Source organism: Canis lupus, chromosome 34 (assembly GCF_011100685.1).
Source record: "Canis lupus familiaris isolate Mischka breed German Shepherd chromosome 34, alternate assembly UU_Cfam_GSD_1.0, whole genome shotgun sequence".
In the NCBI taxonomy this organism is placed as follows: domain Eukaryota; kingdom Metazoa; phylum Chordata; class Mammalia; order Carnivora; family Canidae; genus Canis; species Canis lupus.
In genome coordinates, this window is record NC_049255.1 from 24,961,980 (window position 1) to 24,981,985 (window position 20,006).

The following is a 20,006-nucleotide window of genomic DNA, read 5'->3' on the forward strand; positions in this document are numbered from 1 at the left end:
TTTGTACTTGCCAGAGGAATGAAGAACCATTTATATTTGATTTCAAAAGAAATGTTAGGAGCCCCACATTGTTGGGATTGACATCTAACTTCATATTCCTTTTCTGGTCAGAAAAGAAACTGGGAAATTGAGCATTTGGTTAGGCAGTTTGAGGAGCTTTGATTAACAATCCGTTTGAGAGTGCACTCCCATCTCCCTTCCTGTGTAGTTGGGGGTGGGGTGGGTGGGAGATGGGGTTCTTAGCTCCAGTGTTTCAGATCCAGTGATTTCCCTGGAAGTGACTCATTTGTCAGGAGTATGTGACAAGCAAAAGTGAGCAGTTACTTCTACAGAGCTACATTGTTCCCTTTGGATTTTGAAGCATTTCAAGGATTTGACCCTTTTAACCTTAGCAAGAGATCATTAAAGGCAGGTTTAAAGTGCCATATTTAGAAAACAATATCCCGTGTTACTGTTTAAGACTTTTACTGTAAGTCAAGGAGTGTCATGATTTTATTCTTGCATTTTATTGATTATGTGTTGAATGAAACAAATTACTTTTTAATACCTTCCCAGTGGAATTCTTGTTGGTAGCAGGTAGAGAAAAGTGAATGCAGGTCTCTATACCCTAGGATTGTATCAGACATTATAACATTACATTACAAACCACACTACTAGCCAATGATATCCCTCTTGTGCCATAATTAAAAGCATGGCATTAAATAAAGAAGATGTTCAAATAAATGGAGGTAGGAGGCTATGTTTAGGAACTAGGAATGTGGTAGATAAAGTAAACAGATGACTCAATGAAAGTCTTGGACCTGTTAAACTGATTTAGATTTTACCCCAGGGCAAGAAATACTCTACGGTCTAATTACAGGGTTAAGAATGATGACAGAAGGGATAATGTACTAGATTCAGGGCCAGTAGAGACCCTATCTCTCTTCCTTATTCCCTGACTAATCTCTTCTCTTTCTTATGATACCAGTTCTGTCTCCAGATAACCCCAAAACTTCCCCTTTCTCCACTGGTCCTCTGGGAGGTATATTTCTACCAGATACCATGATCCAAAATGACCCCTTCATTTTTATTCTAAATTAAGTTTCCCATTCCTTTTATGCTCTTCTTTCAAGCAATAATAATAATAATAAACCACTTTTCTAAGATTAACAAATAAGGATGAAGATGGCAGCCATTTAATGTGTTACTTTTCCCAAGGTGTACTTGTTTTTTTAGTAAAGGATGACTGCAGACGGCAAATCTTACCTAAGGTAGGAGATTCAAGTATGGTGGAATTACCATACCAGCCAATGGGAGAGGGAGCAGAACCTTTCTAGAGAACTCTAGACATTTCCACTCCAGGAGATAGTCCTCTCTATGCTATGTCACAAATGCACTTTTAAATTGAATTCAAGGATACATTTTACACATATTTTTCAGACTACAGTGGTTTTTTCAGCCTGAGAGGAAAGTTCACAAAGTTAGTCATTAGTCTTCCCATAAAAATGGCCATTCTTGGTGATGCGCAGATTAAAATTGTACAGTTTGTGTTTCCTGTAGGTAATCATTTGATGTGTGGTCATGCTCATTGTGCTTTTGTCACATATTTCTTCCAAGACTATTAAACCGTTCTCTGAGAGTACTTTTAGCAAAGTCAGGTGTAGAGTTCAATTTTATCATGCATCCCCCCACACATACAAAGTTGTGTGAAATAAATATCATCTATCAAATAACAAATATATTGTTGGAAAACTGGGTGGAGGAAGCTGTATATTTATTGAATAATGATTTTTTAAAAATATTTTTATGTTATTTAGATGTCATGGTGTATCAGTTAAATCTTTGATTCTAAAGGTCAAATTACTAAATACAAATATGCCAGTTCAAGGAAACTGAGTTGCTAGATATTTTAAGTTGACATACATTTCTTAATAATAATCGAAAAATCTTTTCATCCTTTGATCTTTCATTGGTAGTCACTAAGTTAAAATTTTTAAAACTTTAAAATTATCACTCTTTGAAGCTGTACATCTAAGAAAAGGTTAAAAAAGCAAATAAAATGTGAATACAGAGGGTTTATTTTTATAGGAATTGGCACTTATGCTGCTGGCTTGTATAACATAATATGTATTATTATTTACAGCAAAGCATTGCAGAAATGTTAAAAACATTTTTTTCAATCCTAAAGATTCCAGAATTCTAAAGGCATTATGAATCCATACATCACAGTAGTAGACACATCATTGGCACTCATGGGATGGAATTGGCGCCAATGAAGATCTTAAATTGGCAAAATCAGATTTATTGTTACAAGGAAAGACTAGTAGCTAATTTAAAATGTTCACTAGGGATATATGTCCTCTCAAGGTCACAGTGAGCTTGATATATTAGAGATAATTGTGTACCGAATATATTTGCAGAGGATGTAAGTTTTCTTGTGGCATTAATGTGGCCATTAATAATTGACTTAGATAACAAAAAGATGAAAGGGAACTTAAGGTTGGTTAGCAGCCCGATGATTGTCATGCTGTAGATACATACATTATGGGTATTTTTTTTTAAGATGAGCAACGCTGAGTTTGAAACAACTTTTCAGCTTAGAACTTGAGGTTTCATCTGTCAGTGGCAAAGAATAAATAGAAGTGCCATGCTTTTTTAAGTAAAAAGTATACTTTAACAGTTTATCCCATTATCTCCATGATTTACTCAGGATTTTCTAGCCCATTGACCACAAAACAATATACTTCGGGAGATGCCAACATTGGTGGAGTTTGCTTAGATATAAACTGTGCCCAAGCCAAGATTATATGCAATTAACACACACCTCCATCACTCTCCACACCCACACTTAACTACAATTAGAGCTGACTTTTCTGAAGTAAATGTCAATTCTTGTTTCTCTGTGAAAGCAATACAAAAGAAGCAAAAAGAGAAATTTTGTAACATTGGGGAAAGGTATGTATGTAAATGATCTTCTCAACTGAATATAAGGTTAAGTAAACTTGTGACAATTCATTGAGAGATATGCTTTCCCCCCACCCCCAAATTCTTTTATTTCTGTAGATGCAAATGAAAATATATTGGTGAAACTCTCAAAGATCAAAGTCTTCTTCAATTTTCCTTTGTTCTACAATGTTCATACCCCTAATTTCAGTTACATGAAAACTTGTGCATTTGAGCCAGGATAATGCTATGCAATTTGAATAATTTATTAGGGGGAAGAAAAAGATAATCGAGCAAGTGCATTCTCTTCCCTAACAGCAGAGGATACAATCCAAATAAGCATAAAGTTCTCTTTTGCAAGGTTCAATACCTTGAGAAATGCACTTCCTCTCCACTGGAATGGAGAGAGAAGAGGGTAGACTATCATCACCTTTCCACAATGGTTCCGTTTCAAGGAACAAGGAGATGTGAAGCATGTATGACAACAATTCTGATTACAGCCTCGTCCAAAAATGCTCTTCCGGGGTTTGGCCTCCCAATTCTGATTTTGCTCTTGGAATCTGTTCAGGGTCCTCATAGCCAGGATTGATGAATCCATTTTCACCATCACCTGAATAATCTGTTCTGTGTGTGGGAGGCCAGGTGGAATCTTCTGCGAGCTTTTTCTGCCAGTTCCTATACTGGCTTTTAGAAGAGAATCCACATTCTTTTTTGATCCATAGCCAGAGCTTTCGGTTTTGAAGGATGACATCCTGAGAAATCAGGCGGAGAAAACCATCAAACTATGATTCCACTTTCACCTGCAGCCAGGTTGCTCACCACTGTGCTCTGTTCCCCCAGGCCTTCCTCTGAGACCTACTCATTACTGCTGCTTCTGTGGCAGCTTCTCCCTGCCATCCCCACGAAGTCCCTGATTCTTCCCCTTGAGAAGGAAGAGTACTTGTGTTCATAGAAACCTGCCCAAAGCTTACAGCCTTTCATTTCTACAGATGTCCTAGCTAAATCCTGGCTGGTGATTCACTTAGAAGTATTTTACTGCCAGACTGAAATAACAAAATAATGTACTCAAAATCATGAAAAGAAAAAAAAATATCACTGCTACCTGCCACATGCCACATGTGAGTTGCCACATAATGGTTTTCTGAATGAATGGATGAACTCCAGGAATCAAATGGTTTTGCTTTCCTTTGGTGGGGGGAGCAGGGGGGGAGGGATTCCTCTTTTTTTCTTTATAATAGAAATGGTCAAATTTTGCATTCCACTTTTGGTGATGCTAGACTTTCTGTCATAATTTGTAGCTATGGTCTTAATAATTACTTTTTTAAAAAGATTTTATTTATTCATGAGAGAGACAGAGAGAGACACAGGCAGAGGGAGAAGCAGGCTCCATGCAGGGAGCCTGATGTGAGACTCGATCCCAGGACTCCAGGATCACGCCCTGGGCTGAAGGCAGACACTTTAACCACTGAGCCACCCAGGCATCCCTTAATAATTACTTATAATGATCATAAACCATATTTTCAAATTGCTGTATAACTAAACAAAAAAAATCTCTACTTTTGAACACATGAGTTGAGTCTAAAATTTTACCACCATCAATAATACTATAATGACTACCTTCATATGTATGTTTTTTCTCTCCTTTTGGATTATTTAAAAATGTATATAGTCTCAAAAATTGAATTCCTTAAATACTATGAGAAATTTTATACTCCTTGTATACAATGATATGTGTGTGTATATATATATTTTTATTTTATATATTTTTATTATATATAAATATGTATATTTTTAAATTTGATTGCTTCCTTTTCCCATTCATTTAAAATAAATGAATCTTTTTTTAACTTTCCCTTTAAAAAAATCAGTGCTCGACTCAAGCCTTTCACTGAGTAGATGAAGTCATTTAGTGACACTGAGTAGAAGAAAAATGCTATAGGGGAAGACTTTCAAGGGTAAGAATTGACTAGAATGAGCAATGGCTTCCTTTCTCTCTTAATTAAGGAAGCCCTTCTGAAGACAGTTCTTCACTCGAAAGGTCTCATTGAATTTTAGAGCTGGTAGGTCACCTGGTCTTGTCTCTACTAGCTTATGAGAATACTAGAAAAATACAATACAATGCCTTCATGGGAAATAAAATTAGAGTTAATTTGATGTTTTGCTTTCTATGCTACAGATCCTGAGAGCACTTCTCCGCAGTCTTTAGAGAATTTTAAATCACTCTCCAAGGTATTTCCCCCAAAGTGAACATGTAAAAATTTTACAAACCATTAATAACTATCACTTTTGGGGATAAAAGAGGTTGCTCTAAAAAAGAAGCATGTATTGAGACTAAGACCCTTTATTTATTTCCCTAGAGAGAGAATAAGAAGCATACGGAAATCACTTTACCTCTACAAAGAAAGCCACACAGAATTGGGTGAGGACTGCCACCAAAATCAAAACCCTCCATGATGTCAGGGTTGGGATAAGCTGTTAAAAAAGAAATACCAAAAAAATAAAAATAAAAATAAAAATAAAAATAAAATAAAATAAATAAAATAAATAAAAAAGAAATACCTTTATACGTTGCATACCTTACATTTTGAAAAGAAAAAAAATATCTTGTTTAATTTATATATTTGTAACAATTCTCTGAGCTTGGAGGATAGGCATTACTTTCTCCATTTCACAGATGAGGTCAGAACCTTGGCCAAGGATTCAAAGCCAATCAATAAATGGCAGAGCCAGAATTCAATTGAGAACCAGCTGCCTCTTGGCCTGTGCTCCCTCCACTGCCTGACAATAGACATTTGGTAAATGTGCTCTGGGTCACAGACATGAGACAAAACACTTTGGAACCTGTGTGTTCCTCTTCATTTTTGTCTTTTCAAATAGAGGGAAGAGAATACAAGATTAGGTCATTCATCTAATAATATTATTGCTTCTAATCCTTGCAAAGTAAGATCTACTTGGAATTTATTCAGTAAAATTGATACATGAGTAAAACATTAAGGGGACAGAGGTTCAAGTTACTTTTGAAACTAGGTGAACATTTTCTGAACAAGAGTTGGCAGCCCTAAATCTAACAGCTTGATGAAAGTTGAACCCACCCAATCCACTTCCTTTTAGGGATAAAGGGTACATACTGACCACCAACTATGATTATTTTAATAGGTGTGAACACTGCAACTTCCCATGCTGCATCAATAGCAAAAGACTAGTCACACGTGCCCTTTCTGACCCAAAGTAAAGGACAGGGACTTAGCTGCATTTAGGACTAAAGCCTCAGGTCCTTCGCAGCGTCTAAATGCTCACCGACAATTCTCATCCCTAGTCTGATGCTGGTTTTTTCAAAGTAGCATGTTGTTATTTTCTTCTGCAAGTACAGCCAGCCTTTCTGAGGGTTGTGACACAGCACCTGGGTGGCAGGGCTGTATGGAGAAGGCTGCAAGATGTGGCAGCAGGTCAGATCCTCACAGAGAACCTGGCCCTTGCCCTCCCTGCTGCCCTTCACCCCGTGCTGGTCTGGGAGGTCTCTTCTCCATCTCTTGGCCCAGAAGACATTTGCCACACTACTTTGGAATTATCTGCTTGTGGGATGGTCTTCCCTCCCAGCCCCTGAATGACTTGAAAGCGGTATCCAATCTTACTCATCCATGGAGCTCCAGTGCCAAATATACTCTAAAGCTTCATGATGTCTTGTAAGTGACTAAATGGTCTAGGTTTTCATTTCCTAACTGTGTCTGTGCCCACAGCCTCTCTGCTCTAGCATATAGCCTTCCTACCATCGGCTAATTAGTCTTTAAAGCCCTGCTGAAAAACTGCTCGGATGTCTTCAATGACCTCGTTGCTCTCAGGAGAGATCCCAACTGTCCCCAGCTGCCTTCATCTAGCCATGCCTTCCCCACATTCCACAGCATGTTGCCTCCATCTTTGCCAGTCTTTCAAGTGTTCTGTGAAACAAGCCTGGCTTTTGATTTTTATCTCTGTGACCCTACATTCTTTTGCATTTCCAAGACAAAAGTGTTTCTTTCAGCAGTTCTGTGCTTAGGCTGTTCTCCAGGTTGGAAAGATCCCTACGTCTTACCTAGCAAAATCTAACCTATCCTCTGGGCACAGATCAAGTTGCACCTCCTCTACAAAGCCTCCCATGATAGCTACAGGCCCTACGAGAGTTCCTCCCTCCTGTATTCTTCCCATTTCTATGTTATACCCTCTTCAAGCATGGGTGGTCTCAGGTGACCATGCCATTATTTCTCTTGAGGGTGGCTCATCCTCACAATAAAACTATAGATTGCAAATCAAAAGCCAATCCTTCTCTTTCTTTTATTTCTCCCACAATGCTGGCTCCAAGAATGGGTTCAATGACTTCTTCATAAATTTTATTTTAACCCACTGCACCCTGGATTAAGTGATGTCCACTGAAATAAAACTCCCTATAGTTGATGTCTGACAGACAGAACAGGATTGGCCTGTAAGTCTGCCTTTTCTTATTCCTTTTGTAGCTACATTATAAAGGACTTCTACTATATGTTAAAAAATTAAACTTGAAGAATTAGTTATTGTATTAATACATTAATTTGTTATGTTAGTATAACATGGAAGGATAAACTATCCACACATAGTATTTTTAGGTGTGAATAGGATAAATGTTCTCAATTAATAATATAGATCATCTGAAAACAATCAGAGGGCAGCATGTGAGAGTCAGGTCAATGAGAACTGCTGCTCTAGTAAATGAGAAGAGCCTCACAATATTAAATGGTCAGAGAGAATATGGTAATAACTAACTTGCAAATTATGGTGCAGATATGGTCCCATCATACATACGAGTCACTGCAAATGAGATGATGAATAGCACTTACCTGCATTCCATGGTATATAGCTTGAAAGTCAGAAAACAGAATGAAAACTGTGAGGCCCAAGGCAGACATCAGCAGAAATGAAAACATATCTGAAGAAACACCAAAATTATTTTTAGATGCTAAATGAATGTTTCATATAATTTGGCACACATTGCAGAATCAATGATCTCTGTTGGGCAAATACCGGATACATCTTCAGATGTTTTGATATATCCTCATATGCTTTAAAATATGTTCTAATGCTTATAAGACAAAGGCAGAATCATAACATCTTTCTTTCAAAGGCGAGGAGCAGAAAACTGCCAATTAACTATATAGTAAACTCCATAAAGGAGGCATCTCAGCTGAGAAGTCCGGGGGAGCTGGGACATCCTGCAGGGACCAGCCCATGTAATTGGTCACCAAAGAAGCCTGACTCTCTAGGCCCTTACACGTCTAGTGAATCATGTGTGAGTGGATAGTCGGTCCTCTTGGCACCACTTCATTCTTCTTTGGTTGTCTAGAGAATAAAGTCCAGGGGTCTTTGATTGACAGTCAAGGCCCTCCACAGTCTGATTTCTGATCTTCCTTAGGTATCTTAGGGAAGTTAAATCACAAACCTGCCACTTCCACAGAGGCCTTTGTTGAAAACATACCCTGTGTAGATAATATTTTTCCTGTCTTGGCAAGTTTCATTTTTTCTTAAGAAGGCAAATTCGAATACCATTTTCTTTTTAAAGACTTCTAAACCTCTCTTACAAAGTTTATTTCGTATGGCTATGTGCCACTCTGCTTTGCAAGATCTTCCTTTATGTATCTACTAGACTGTAACCACTTAAAAATGACTTTGTATGTCCTGTTTAGGACTCTGAACTAAAAGAATGAGGAACTCTCATGTACGTCTGCTGGGTTCTCTCTCTCCAACCCGCCCAAATGGCTTTGTTTTGGGGAGCTAAACTTCCCAGGATGCACTGTGTCAACACCACTGTTCTTAGCCCTCCAACCTCACCCATGCTTGTGTCTTTAGAGCTTTTAGGCACTTTGTAGATGGGGCCTTATAAATATTTTTGATAAGATTAGCACCTTCAGACCAAAACAATAGCATTTAATCTGTGTCACTATGATATAAATGATTCTTACGAGCTTTACAATTCACGAACAAACTAGATTTTCTAGTATATTCTAGATTTCTATAAAGTAGATTTCTCATATATTCTCTCTACCTCCTTTATTCCAGTGTTTATGGTCTGCCAGTCCCCAACTCGATATATATATGTCTATACCAATCAGCAATCAGAGGTGACTACCCCTCTACAGCTGGCCCTATTTTTTGAAGGAACCAGAGTTCTGTTTTCACTCTTGTGCACCAACACACTCCTTCATACTCTTCCAAGCTTCACTATACACACACACACACACACACACACGTATATATGTATATGTATACACACACACACACACACACACACACAACCAGATGCAACACCTCCCAGAAGACTACCCAGGCTTGCTTGGGAGGGGTGTGAGGCAGAGAGAAGAAAAGCAGGAGCAGTAGGATCAGTTATCTCCCAAAATAAAATGATCTGAGCAACTTGGTGATAAGAAGAGCCTGGAGATGGCTATATAGATTTTTCATTTATTTCATTGTCTTCATGTCCCAGGGACCCAGCTGCTGGGAAGAAGATGATGCTTCAAATGTCCATGCTGATGAAGGCCTGGCTGTCACAGCAACTGAGCTGAGTGCTAAGCATGTCACAATGTCCTTAGACTAATGATCTGAAAAGCAGGCCATGTGTGTGCACAAATGACCATTATGGAAGCAAAACTAGAAGGCCCTCATTTAATTCAGTTTTAACTGGAAAACAATGAAGAACTAAATGAATATTGCCTCCTCTGATCAATTGCTATTGATGAGGAAACTTGAAAGAGTGGGACTCCTTTTGCACAAGTAATTTGGAAAGACAGGCCCTGGGCAAGCCACTACAGGTTGTTTTCAGACAAAGAAGGGGAAGGGATCATAAATATTCACACCTGTTTCCATAAAAATTAAATTTGTATTTTTTTTATATCTCATCATCATAAAGTTGATCTCCTGTCAAAGTCTACTAAGAAAGATACAGACTTGTCCATTATATTAAAATAAAATCTCTCGGTATTTTAATAGTAGGCCTAAGGACTTTTGAGAGTACATTATTTATTATATTGTTAGACTATTTGTTTATAAAACTTTTTTATTTAAAATTATCAGTTATATTTGACATAGGGCTTGAGTTCACCCACAAGCTCTAAGTGACTATGATGTAACTAATCCAATTCTCACTTACTTCAATTTATGTAAAAAGATTTTGTAGCTATTAATCAAATAAAAGTACTAGCCAGTGCAATATATCATACCCTCCTTATAAAATATATTCACAATTTTAAAACAGGAATTATCAGTAATTAACCTTAAAACAGAAAGTGAAATCTTGATTTGTTGTGACAAAAACCAAGGGCATTATCAAACGTTGAATCAAAACTTAGAAATATAAGAAATTCAGGAAGAAGTTTATAGGAAATATAAAATTAAAGAATATCTTAGCACGCTCTCAAAATCTTTGACAAAACAGCTATCTATAAAAAGGGGTGGTGGTGAACAAAGAGTGTAAATAATTATTAAAGCAAGTTTAATGTAGTAAATGTATCTTTCTAACTTAGTAAGAGGAATGGGGCTTACTTTTCTAATATCTACAACTTACTTAGAAAATTAGAGATTACAGGTTATGCAATGAGATGGTATAACTGTAGTAAATTCTCCAAAGCAGAAATTTTATTGGCTAGATTCTCTGATCATGACAATAAAAGTAGAAATTATTAACCAAATTTAAATGAAAATTCCCTTCCAACATACAAATTTAAACCAAAATTCTAAACATCTATTGGTCAAAAAGAAATCAAGTCCATTTTATTTATAAGCTATTGAGAAGAAGAGTAGTAGGAGAATGAAAACAAAATCCCTGCCCACTTGAAAATGAAAAATCACTATTCTGAAATTAGTGAGTCAAAGAGGAAATTCAGTCATAAGTAGAGACACACGAAAATGTAAAGAATATAAACCAAACTATAATTATTCATCTTGAATGCTTTTCCAATTTCACAAAATAAAAGAAAACACATACATTACAAAGTCAATTCAAACATTACATTTTTTTTTCAGAGAAAGTAATAAGGGGGAAAGAATGGGAAAACCAAATATTAATAAGTTAGAAAATAGAGAATTATTAAATTTTTAAAGAAAGCCAGCAAAAATACATTTCTGCTAAGAATAAATAATACACAATGCATACAGGATGAGAAGATATTAAAAGAGTTATAGAGGGAATTAAAATTACAAGAAAATATCACACAAAATCTGATGCTAAGGCTCAATAATCTCAATGAAATAGAGCTATCTGTAAAAAAATTATTGCAAAAAGTTTAAAAAGAGGATATCTTAAATGAATCCTTTAAAAAAATCTTTCAAAGGAAGGAATTATTATTTTTTTTTTTTTATTTTATTTTTTTTTTTATTTATGATAGGCACACAGTGAGAGAGAGAGAGGCAGAGACACAGGCAGAGGGAGAAGCAGGCTCCATGCACCGGGAGCCCGACGTGGGATTCGATCCCGGGTCTCCAGGATCGCGCCCTGGGCCAAAGGCAGGCGCCAAACCGCTGCGCCACCCAGGGATCCCCAAAGGAAGGAATTAGAGACAGATGATTTTACTGAGTTCTTGCAAACTGTCAAGAATAGATTATTTCCATCTATAAAGTATTTTTCCTGGGAAAGAAAAAGTCAAAGAATTTTCAAGTCTAATACTGAAACCTAACAAACACTATAAAAAAAATCAGACTAATCCAATATAAAATGTAGGTATTAAAAAACTATAAAACTCAATTTAGCAAAAGTATAATCCATCAGAAATAAGTAGGTTTTGCTCAAGAATATGAATAAAATGAAAAAAAGCCATACTCATCTCAGTAGATGAATGAAATACATCTCCCATTCCTGATTTAAAGACATACTCTTGATTTCATGAAAATAAAGGGTATTTTCTTTACATGATGTAAATCTACCTGGAACCAATATTCAAAATCATATTTACAGGTGAAAACTATTAGAAGTATTTTTGTTAAGGAGTAGAGTGCTTTGCTACCATGGCTATTATTTAATATTATCTTAGAAATTCTGGACTGCACACTGACAGAAAATATAAATAAGCAATTTAGTTATTAGAAAAGAAGAGGGAACATTATTACATGCAGATGATATTATCTTTCTAAAACACTCAAGAATCAAGGATGAATAGCAAAGTTCAGAAAGGGTTCTGGATAGAAAATAAAGGTAAACAACACTATAACTTTTACTGGTATTAGTGATAAACAGTTAAAAAAATATAATGGGAAAAAAGTCACTCACAATATAAACAAAAATATTTAAAAACATAAAATAAGTTTCTTAAATGTTTAGGATCTATAATGGAGAAAGTGACAAATATTTAATAAAAGATGTAAAAAAGAAAGCATGAACAAATGGAGAAGGATGACATGTCTTTAAATGTGAGGAGAACTAAATTGTATAAACAAATAATTTTTTCCCAAAGTATCAGAATTCAAAAAGGGATTAAAAAAAAAAAAAAAAAAAGCCTTATAGGGATGCCTGGGTGGCTCAGTGGTTTAGCGCCTGCCTTTGACCCAAGGCGTGATCCTGGAGACCCAGGATTGAGTCCCACATCAGTCTCCTTGCATGGAGTCTGCTTCTCTCTCTGCCTGTGTCTCTGCCTCTCTCTCTCTCTCTCTCTCTTTGTATCTCTTATGAATAAATAAAGAAAATCTTAAAAAAAAAAAAAAAAAAAAAGCCTTACAGTTTGTTCTAGAGTTTATCTGGAAGGATGAGCAAGCAACAGAAGTAAATTTTTGAAAAGTGAAGATTAATGAAGATATACCAATCTTACTACTTATTACAATGTATTCTAAAACTATAGCTAGGGCAGCCCCAGTGGCCCAGCGGTTTAGCGCCGCCTTCAGCCCAGAGCGTGATCCTGGAGACCCTGGATCGAGTTCCACGTCGGGCTCCCTGCAAGGAGCCTGCTTCTCCCTCTGCCTGTGTCTCTGCCTCTCTCTCTCTGTGTGTCTGTCATGAATAAATAAATAAAATCTTAAAAATATATATATTATAAAAAAACTATAGCTAAATAAGTGAAACTATGACTTTTAAAATATAGTGCTATATCAAGAAGAGACTGGTATATTAATGAGACAGAAAAAATAGCATAGCAACTAATTAATTACATAAAATTTAATTTGTAAATATATAACACATATAATATGGGATGTCTGGGTGGTGCAGTTGGCTAAGCACCAACTCTCGGTTTCAGTTCAGGTATGATCGCAGGGTCCTGGGATCAAGCTCTGATATGGGCTCTGCACTCAGTAGGGAGTGTACTCGAAATTCTTTTACCCTCCCTCTCCCTCCCCCTTTTCTCTTCCTCCCCACCTCATGCTCTCTCTTTCTAAAATAAATAAATTAAAAAAGTATTTAGATATAATATGAAAACTCACATAATATACATTGTGTATATAATAAAGCCATAAAAATACATGAATATGTAAGTATGTCAAAGGTGGCATTATATTCAGTTGAGAAATAAATGATCAAAAGAAATATTAAGTAATAAAATCTGCTGACAAAACTAGTGACTAGTTGGAAAAAGTACTTTGATCTCTACCTCATACTATATGCCAATATTAACATTAGATTTAAAAAGCATTAAAAGAAATGTAAAAAGCTAGACAAAAATTAATCTACCTGATTACCTGGTTCTGTGAGAAAAAACTCTCTGTGCATAAAGGCAACGAGAAGAAAAATCACAAAGGAATAAGCAGCTCATTTAAATAAATGAGAAAAAACTGTGCATTAAGGTAATGAGAGTAAAATCACAAAGGGATAAACAGCTCATACAAATAAATAAGAAATATAACAACATTCTAATTGAAAAAGAATGGATAAAAAATGTAAATAGGCAATTCAGAGAAGAAGAGAGATGGTTAAAAATATGAGAATATGTTCATCCTCTTTGGTGATTAAAGAAATGCACAGAATGGTTAAAGTAACTTGCCCAATGCTGTAAAGCTATGGAGAGGTTGAGTATCTGAATTGATTAGAAAGTCTTTTACAAGGACACCTGGGTAGCTCAGTAAGTTAAGTGTCCGCCTTCGGCTCAGGTCGTGATCCTAGGGTCCTGGGATCAAGCCCTGCATGGGCTACCTGCTTAGTGGGGAATCTGCTTTTCCTTCTCCTTCTCCCTTTGCACCTCTCTCCCACTTCTGTTCTCTCATGTGCTCTCACACGCTCTCTCTCAAATACATTATTTTTTTTTAAAGCAGGTCTTTTACAAAGTACCTTGACATTTCTGTAGGTGCTTAAAATCATTCTTGATGACTCACAATGGGACAGGACTCATGAGACCATTTAATAATGCATGCATATGTTTATCTGCCAATGAGGAGGTTTCTGCCCAGGCTTCTAACCCCTATGAAAATTGTCCTTCAATACTCAATGTTTTTTTAAAAAAGTGAAACAGAATTATATTTTTAATTACAAGATAAAGTTGAGAAAATGGAGAAAGCTGAACAAAATAATGAAAAAGGTGGGTAACTGGACAGGGAACTTAGAAGAATGAGATCAAGTCAAGACAGCATTATATAACCAATAAAAATTTCAGCACTCAATTTTGTTGAGTTCAGCCATCCTTTCACCACTGAGTTGCAACTCTGGGAGGGTGAGGAAATGGAAAAAAAAAATATGAAAAGAAAAATTAAACTTTGTATACTCACAGTTTGTGAAGATGGGTTTTCGAAATGGCTTTCCCTTAGAGAAGATAAATGCCACCATGATGCAGTTAATGGTGGTGATGGGCCACAGTGTGGTACTCTCAAAACTTAAAATTGAACCAGGAATCAGAGTTGCATTTCCAGTCCCATTTCTCTCCAAACTCACATTTGTTGAGAAATTACTTTGGCTGTCCAGAAAGCATTTACTACAAAAGAATTACCAGTATTTATGGGATTTTTTATTCTATTTTTATCCAGGTGGTGGTAAAAAAATATTTTTCATTACCATGAGATCTCAGCTTTCAAATTGTTCCAGCCAGTAACTACCAAGACATATTTTGTTCACCTCTTACAATGACAAAGCAGAAATAAAATTTAAAACGAGTCAAAATTATTCTTTGTCTAGCATTCCATTTAGAACAAGTGACCTGTCTTGGAAGGGCTTGAATGATAATTTTCTATGGTGTTCCTTTCAATTCAGAATAAATGACCATGAGTGCCTGTGTATGCATGTGTGCGCACGCATCTGTGTGCATGGCAGGGTGTGTTGTGCACATGTGTGCCTGTGCATGTTGTTTTCTCTTCTTTTTTAGATTTTATTTATTTATGAGAGACGCAGAGAGAGAAGTAGGCTCTATGCAGGGAGACTGATGTGGGACTCGATCCTGGGACTCCAGGATTACATCCTGGGCCAAAGGCAGACACTCAACCACTGAGCCACCCTGGCATCCCTGTTATTTTCTCTTCTGTGGACTAATGTAAGCCTACTAATTTAGTCCCTAAATTTGAATCTTGCTTGAGTGTCTATGGCTCTAGTTTGCTAATTAAGTCACAACTTCTCAGGCAAGTTCAGAAGACCTTCATACTCTGGTCTCAATTTGCCATCCTGCCTTTATCTTTAGCCAATTCTCCTGTGTTCCTTATACTCCAAACATATAGGAATATTTTCTGTTCCTCAAGTATCAGTTTGTACACATCAGGGGCCTTATTCTCTCTGCATCCCTTTATCTGAATGTCTTTGTCTTTAATTCACTGGCAAGCCTAACTACTGCCCTCCGTTCTCACTTCTAGTGCTGCATTTAGCTCATTGCTCTGCAATTATTCATTTGCATATTTCTATTTTCTGCCTCTGGGATGAGAGTTCCTTGAATATGAAATTTCTCTTTTGATTTTATTTTGTTATTATTTTACTCAAATTTACAAATCCTTAGCACCTAACACAGAAATGACACAGAATATTTGCTCAGAAAAATATTTAAGAGATGGGTTTTCTCAGTCCAGATTGATCTATTTGCAATGTTTATTGTTTTTAAATAATCAAACTCACAAATTAGTTTCTATCAGCTTTCTTGTTCCACTTGAAACTTTTTACCTTATAATTGGTTAGGGATGAAATTAGCTCCAAATAAATAGATGTAAATCTTATTATCCTGGATTTCCTAGGGTCCTGAAATGTGCTTTGCATATGGCAGATGTTCAGTTAATGTTTGCTGAATGCACTAATGAAACAAATAATCAGGATGTCTGAGTGGCTCAGTTGGTTAAGCACCTGCCTTCAGCTCAGGTCATGATCCCAGGGTCCTGAGATCAAGCCCGCATTGGGCTCCCTGCTCAGTGAGGAGTCTGCTTCTCCCTCTGCCCCCACACCCTCCACTCATGCTCTGCCTCTCACTCACTTTCTCTCAAATAAATAAATAAAATCTCTTAAAAAAAAAAAGAAACAAATAATCAGTAGTCACAAAGTGTTTTTGCACAAAGGGGACAGACAGAGAGAAGGCCTAAATTATAGAGTTTAATATAAAAGTGTACCCCATTATACTTACATCACAGATAAGAAAGTTAAGGTCTAGTAGGGCATAGCTATTAGTTAGTGAGAGAGGCAGGACTACCTATATCCATCACCCTTTGGGTTATACCAACTTGGCTCTTGGATTCAATCTGAATTTTATTTCTCTAAGTATATGTACTCCAATTAGGAGAAAAATCTGGTTTTGAGGCAAAAATGAATTCTACATTCTACACTACACTTTTATTTCTCTAAGTATATGTACTCCAGTTAGGAGAAAAATCTGGTTTTGAGGCAAAAATGTATTCTACATTCTACACTACACTTTTATTTCTCTAAGTATATGTACTCCAGTTAGGAGAAAAATCTGGTTTTGAGGCAAAAATGAATTCTACTTAAATGAATTCAAGTAATACTTGAATTGTTGAGTTTAGGATCTAAATGATTATCTTAGACATCATTTGAAAGTTTTTAATCTTTCACTGATTCCTGGGGTTCTGCTGCTTTTAGGATCACAGTGGAGTGTTGTACAAGCCTTCTTTCAAAAAAAAACCAGATCCTTTCTGCCTTTCCTTTTGGAGGCCAGACAAGCTTTGTCATAAAAAATAAAGTTTCAATATCTTTGGTATAGTTCACCTCATTTTACCCTTAATTTATCATTAAAGAAATTAAAACCCAGGGAGGTAAAGAGCCTTGCCCTGAGTCTAGTGTTCAATGCAATAAGAATAATGGTACCATCAACTAATATTTTAAACATTCATTTTTAAAACTCAAACTAATTTAAGTAAATCTATTAAGTCAGGGGTCAGCTGACTACAGTTCACAGGCCAAATCCAACTCAACACTTCTTTTTGTAAAAAAAATTTTATTGGAACACAGTCACACCTACCTTTTTTTGTATTGTCTATGGCTGCTTTTTACTACAACAGTAGCATTGAATAACTGCAGCAGAGACTGTCAGGTCCATAGAGATCTCTACAAGTAATATTTGCTGACTTCTGGTCTATATGATCTCCAAACCACCAGGGAATGTCAACCAATGGTTGGATCTACATATCAACAACCAATGTGAAGATCTTTTCCCACCCACATGGCTCACTCCAGGACTCTACCCAATAACTGTGTTCTGTGTTCTACTCTGTCATTGGTATTTTGCAGTGTGGAGACACAACTTCTGTTAATTAAAAATTTAGTGTGTATTTGCAAACCAAATTGTACAATGGCATTGGGTACTCATTGTATCGCCTTCAGAAAGGAAAATTTAAAAAAACTGAACTTTACCTGTATCTGTAGACCTCACAATACCAGGGCTGCTGCTTCACATAGAGAAATGCACAGACTTGCACAATGCAGGTGAAACAAGTGTTCAAGAAGACTGAGAGCAGCAAAGGGGGAGAGAGGAGCTGTCCTGCAGGTCGGTAAGGAGCCAGCTTCGGGTAGGCATGAGTTGAACTCACTGAAAAACAAATGCATTTTCCACTATTGCAATTTCATTATTGACAATAAAAGATTGAGATGCGTATTATTTCGAGACTGGCATTAGGGTTCAGATTCAGGAAACACAAATGAGGATTTACATCTAGGTAAGCACATTGCCTAGGTACATATCCAGTGCTACCGGACTTTACCTCTCCCATACTTTTGTTTCACCTTCAGAAATTAAAAGTAATAGGTTTAAAAATCTTGTAAATAATACATTTACCATATTATATGATGCAAATATTTTCTTTAAACAACCAGACTGACCAGGAATGCCATAGACAATAAAAAGGTGGCCTTCCACATGGAAAAGCAGTACTATGATCTCTCTCTCAGCGGTGGTGGGAAGGTGGAAAGTTAAGATGAGGAGAATAAAAGGCATCAGCCTAGACTCATCTTCATACGCTGGGTATTTTTTAAAAGAAGTACTCACTTCATTATTCATTCAGCCAACGTTCTCTGAGTACTTCAGTGTACCAGGACAGATGCTAGAGGTATGTTCTGTTCTATCCTGAATAAGTGCATAAATGGAAAACTGCTAGAGCACGTTAGACCCGGTTAGGAAAAATAGCTCATAAAAAAATCTTGCTTCCAGATGAGAGTGTTAAAATGTATTATGGTTTTGATCTTAGGGTTGTTTTTTTTTTTTTAATTTAAAGGCTTGGCAATGGGCAGGTATTAAACAGAACAATTACAACAACAACACAACAAAAAAGATGACTGCATTCTTCTTAGAAGCCATATATTCTAACAAGTTGATGAAAATGGAATGTACTTTACTGTTTAGAGCAGTGCAAGAAAGAAGCATGGAATGGTCAGGAATTAGATACAGTACATTCAGAGGTTAACATTATAGTCATGTTTCAGTTCTTGTCTTCATATCTGTTGCCTTTTTTCCCCTTTTTTATAGCTGATCACTGGTTTCTTTGATGTAAGGAAGAAAGTAGGGTACATATGCTTAGGCTTCTGTTCATGCATGTAGGGGCAAGGCAGTAGGAGTAGGCATCCAGTTTGGGATGATAAACTTTAAAGTAGGTCTTCAGTTTGCTCAATGGGTTCTTGGGTAATCACATGAAATCTCTGGTGCTTCATTTTCTCATCTATAAAGTATAAGTGTTAGGAATGTCTCAATGGTCTCCAAAGTCTTCCAACTCATTTACTCTAAAGCTCCATAATTATCTGAGGCTTTGTCTTTACCAATGTAATCAATGTTTCCCCAGGAGGATGCTAGGCTACAGGTTGTTGGGGTATGCAGAGATGAGGAGGACACCTCATATGCCCCAAAGAGCTTGAAATCCAATGGAAAGCACAGATGGGTTGGGTAATAAAGAATTTGGCTGACCTTTATTCCCAGTTCCTGGGATGTATCCTCTAAAGTGTTGGGATTTCTTGAGTTTATAGGAGTGTCTTTTTATACATGGTAGCCCTGATGGTTTATATGAACAAGAGGATAGATGATGGGCCCGAAGAAAATTAGTGATAAAGCGATGACTCAATATGGAGCTGACCATGCTGCAAAAAAGCTAGAGATTGGGATCAACTTCATGGCCAATGATTCAACAAATCATGTGTATGTAAGGAAAACCCAATAAAAACTCTAGACAAGATACCAAAGTTCAGGTAAACTTCCCTGTTTGGCAATACTCTGCTTTGTGCCACACGTGGATGTGCCAGGAAGATAAGGGAAACTGACTCCCCAGGAAGAGGACAATGAAAGTATTAGGATCTTCCCACCATGGGATCCTTCCACCAGTTTTCACCCTGTGTGTCTTTCCCTTTGTCTGGCTCTGATTTATATCCTTGTGCTACAATAAAACTATAATCATTGATACGAATTACTAAAATTGAAGGGAGAATGAGAACCCCCAAATTTGCAGCCAGCTGGTCAGAAGTACAAGTGGGATGCCCGAACTTATGGCTGAGGTCTGAAGAAAGGGCAGTCTTAAGGAGGCTGTGCCCTTAACTTGTGACGTTTGGCCTTGTTCTGGGTAGTTGGTCTGAGAAATCATTGCATGGCATGCAAGGAAGGGGCACACAATGTGGCCTGTTGTCAAGACAGACTGTGCTTTGGGGCCACAGAAGGCAGAGGTTGCAGTACTTAGAGTTCTTTCCACTTTCCTATCTCAAGGAAGAAGATGGCTAC

General features: G+C 36.8%; 1 protein-coding gene and 1 long non-coding RNA gene across 3 annotated transcripts in view; one reads left to right on the plus strand and one right to left on the minus strand.

The window, feature by feature from the left end:
* The first annotated feature begins 217 nt into the window (after nt 1–217).
* Nucleotides 218–5,415, plus strand: LOC119867511. The gene is made up of 3 exons (XR_005383914.1): nt 218–2,934; nt 5,099–5,151; nt 5,280–5,415. It is a non-coding gene; the product is annotated as an uncharacterized LOC119867511 (long non-coding RNA).
* ATP13A5 (ATPase 13A5) overlaps nt 2,531–20,006 on the minus strand; it is a 105,881-nt gene continuing 88,405 nt past the window's right edge. For both annotated transcript variants that reach the window (XM_038583712.1, XM_038583711.1), the window contains 5 exons: nt 17,666–17,840; nt 14,602–14,804; nt 7,770–7,858; nt 5,314–5,394; nt 2,531–3,674 (listed from right to left, as the gene is read on the minus strand). In XM_038583712.1, coding sequence (XP_038439640.1) covers nt 3,417–3,674; nt 5,314–5,394; nt 7,770–7,858; nt 14,602–14,804; nt 17,666–17,840 — 806 coding nt within the window. In that variant the 3' untranslated portion in view covers nt 2,531–3,416. The remainder of the gene's footprint in view (nt 3,675–5,313; nt 5,395–7,769; nt 7,859–14,601; nt 14,805–17,665; nt 17,841–20,006) is intronic.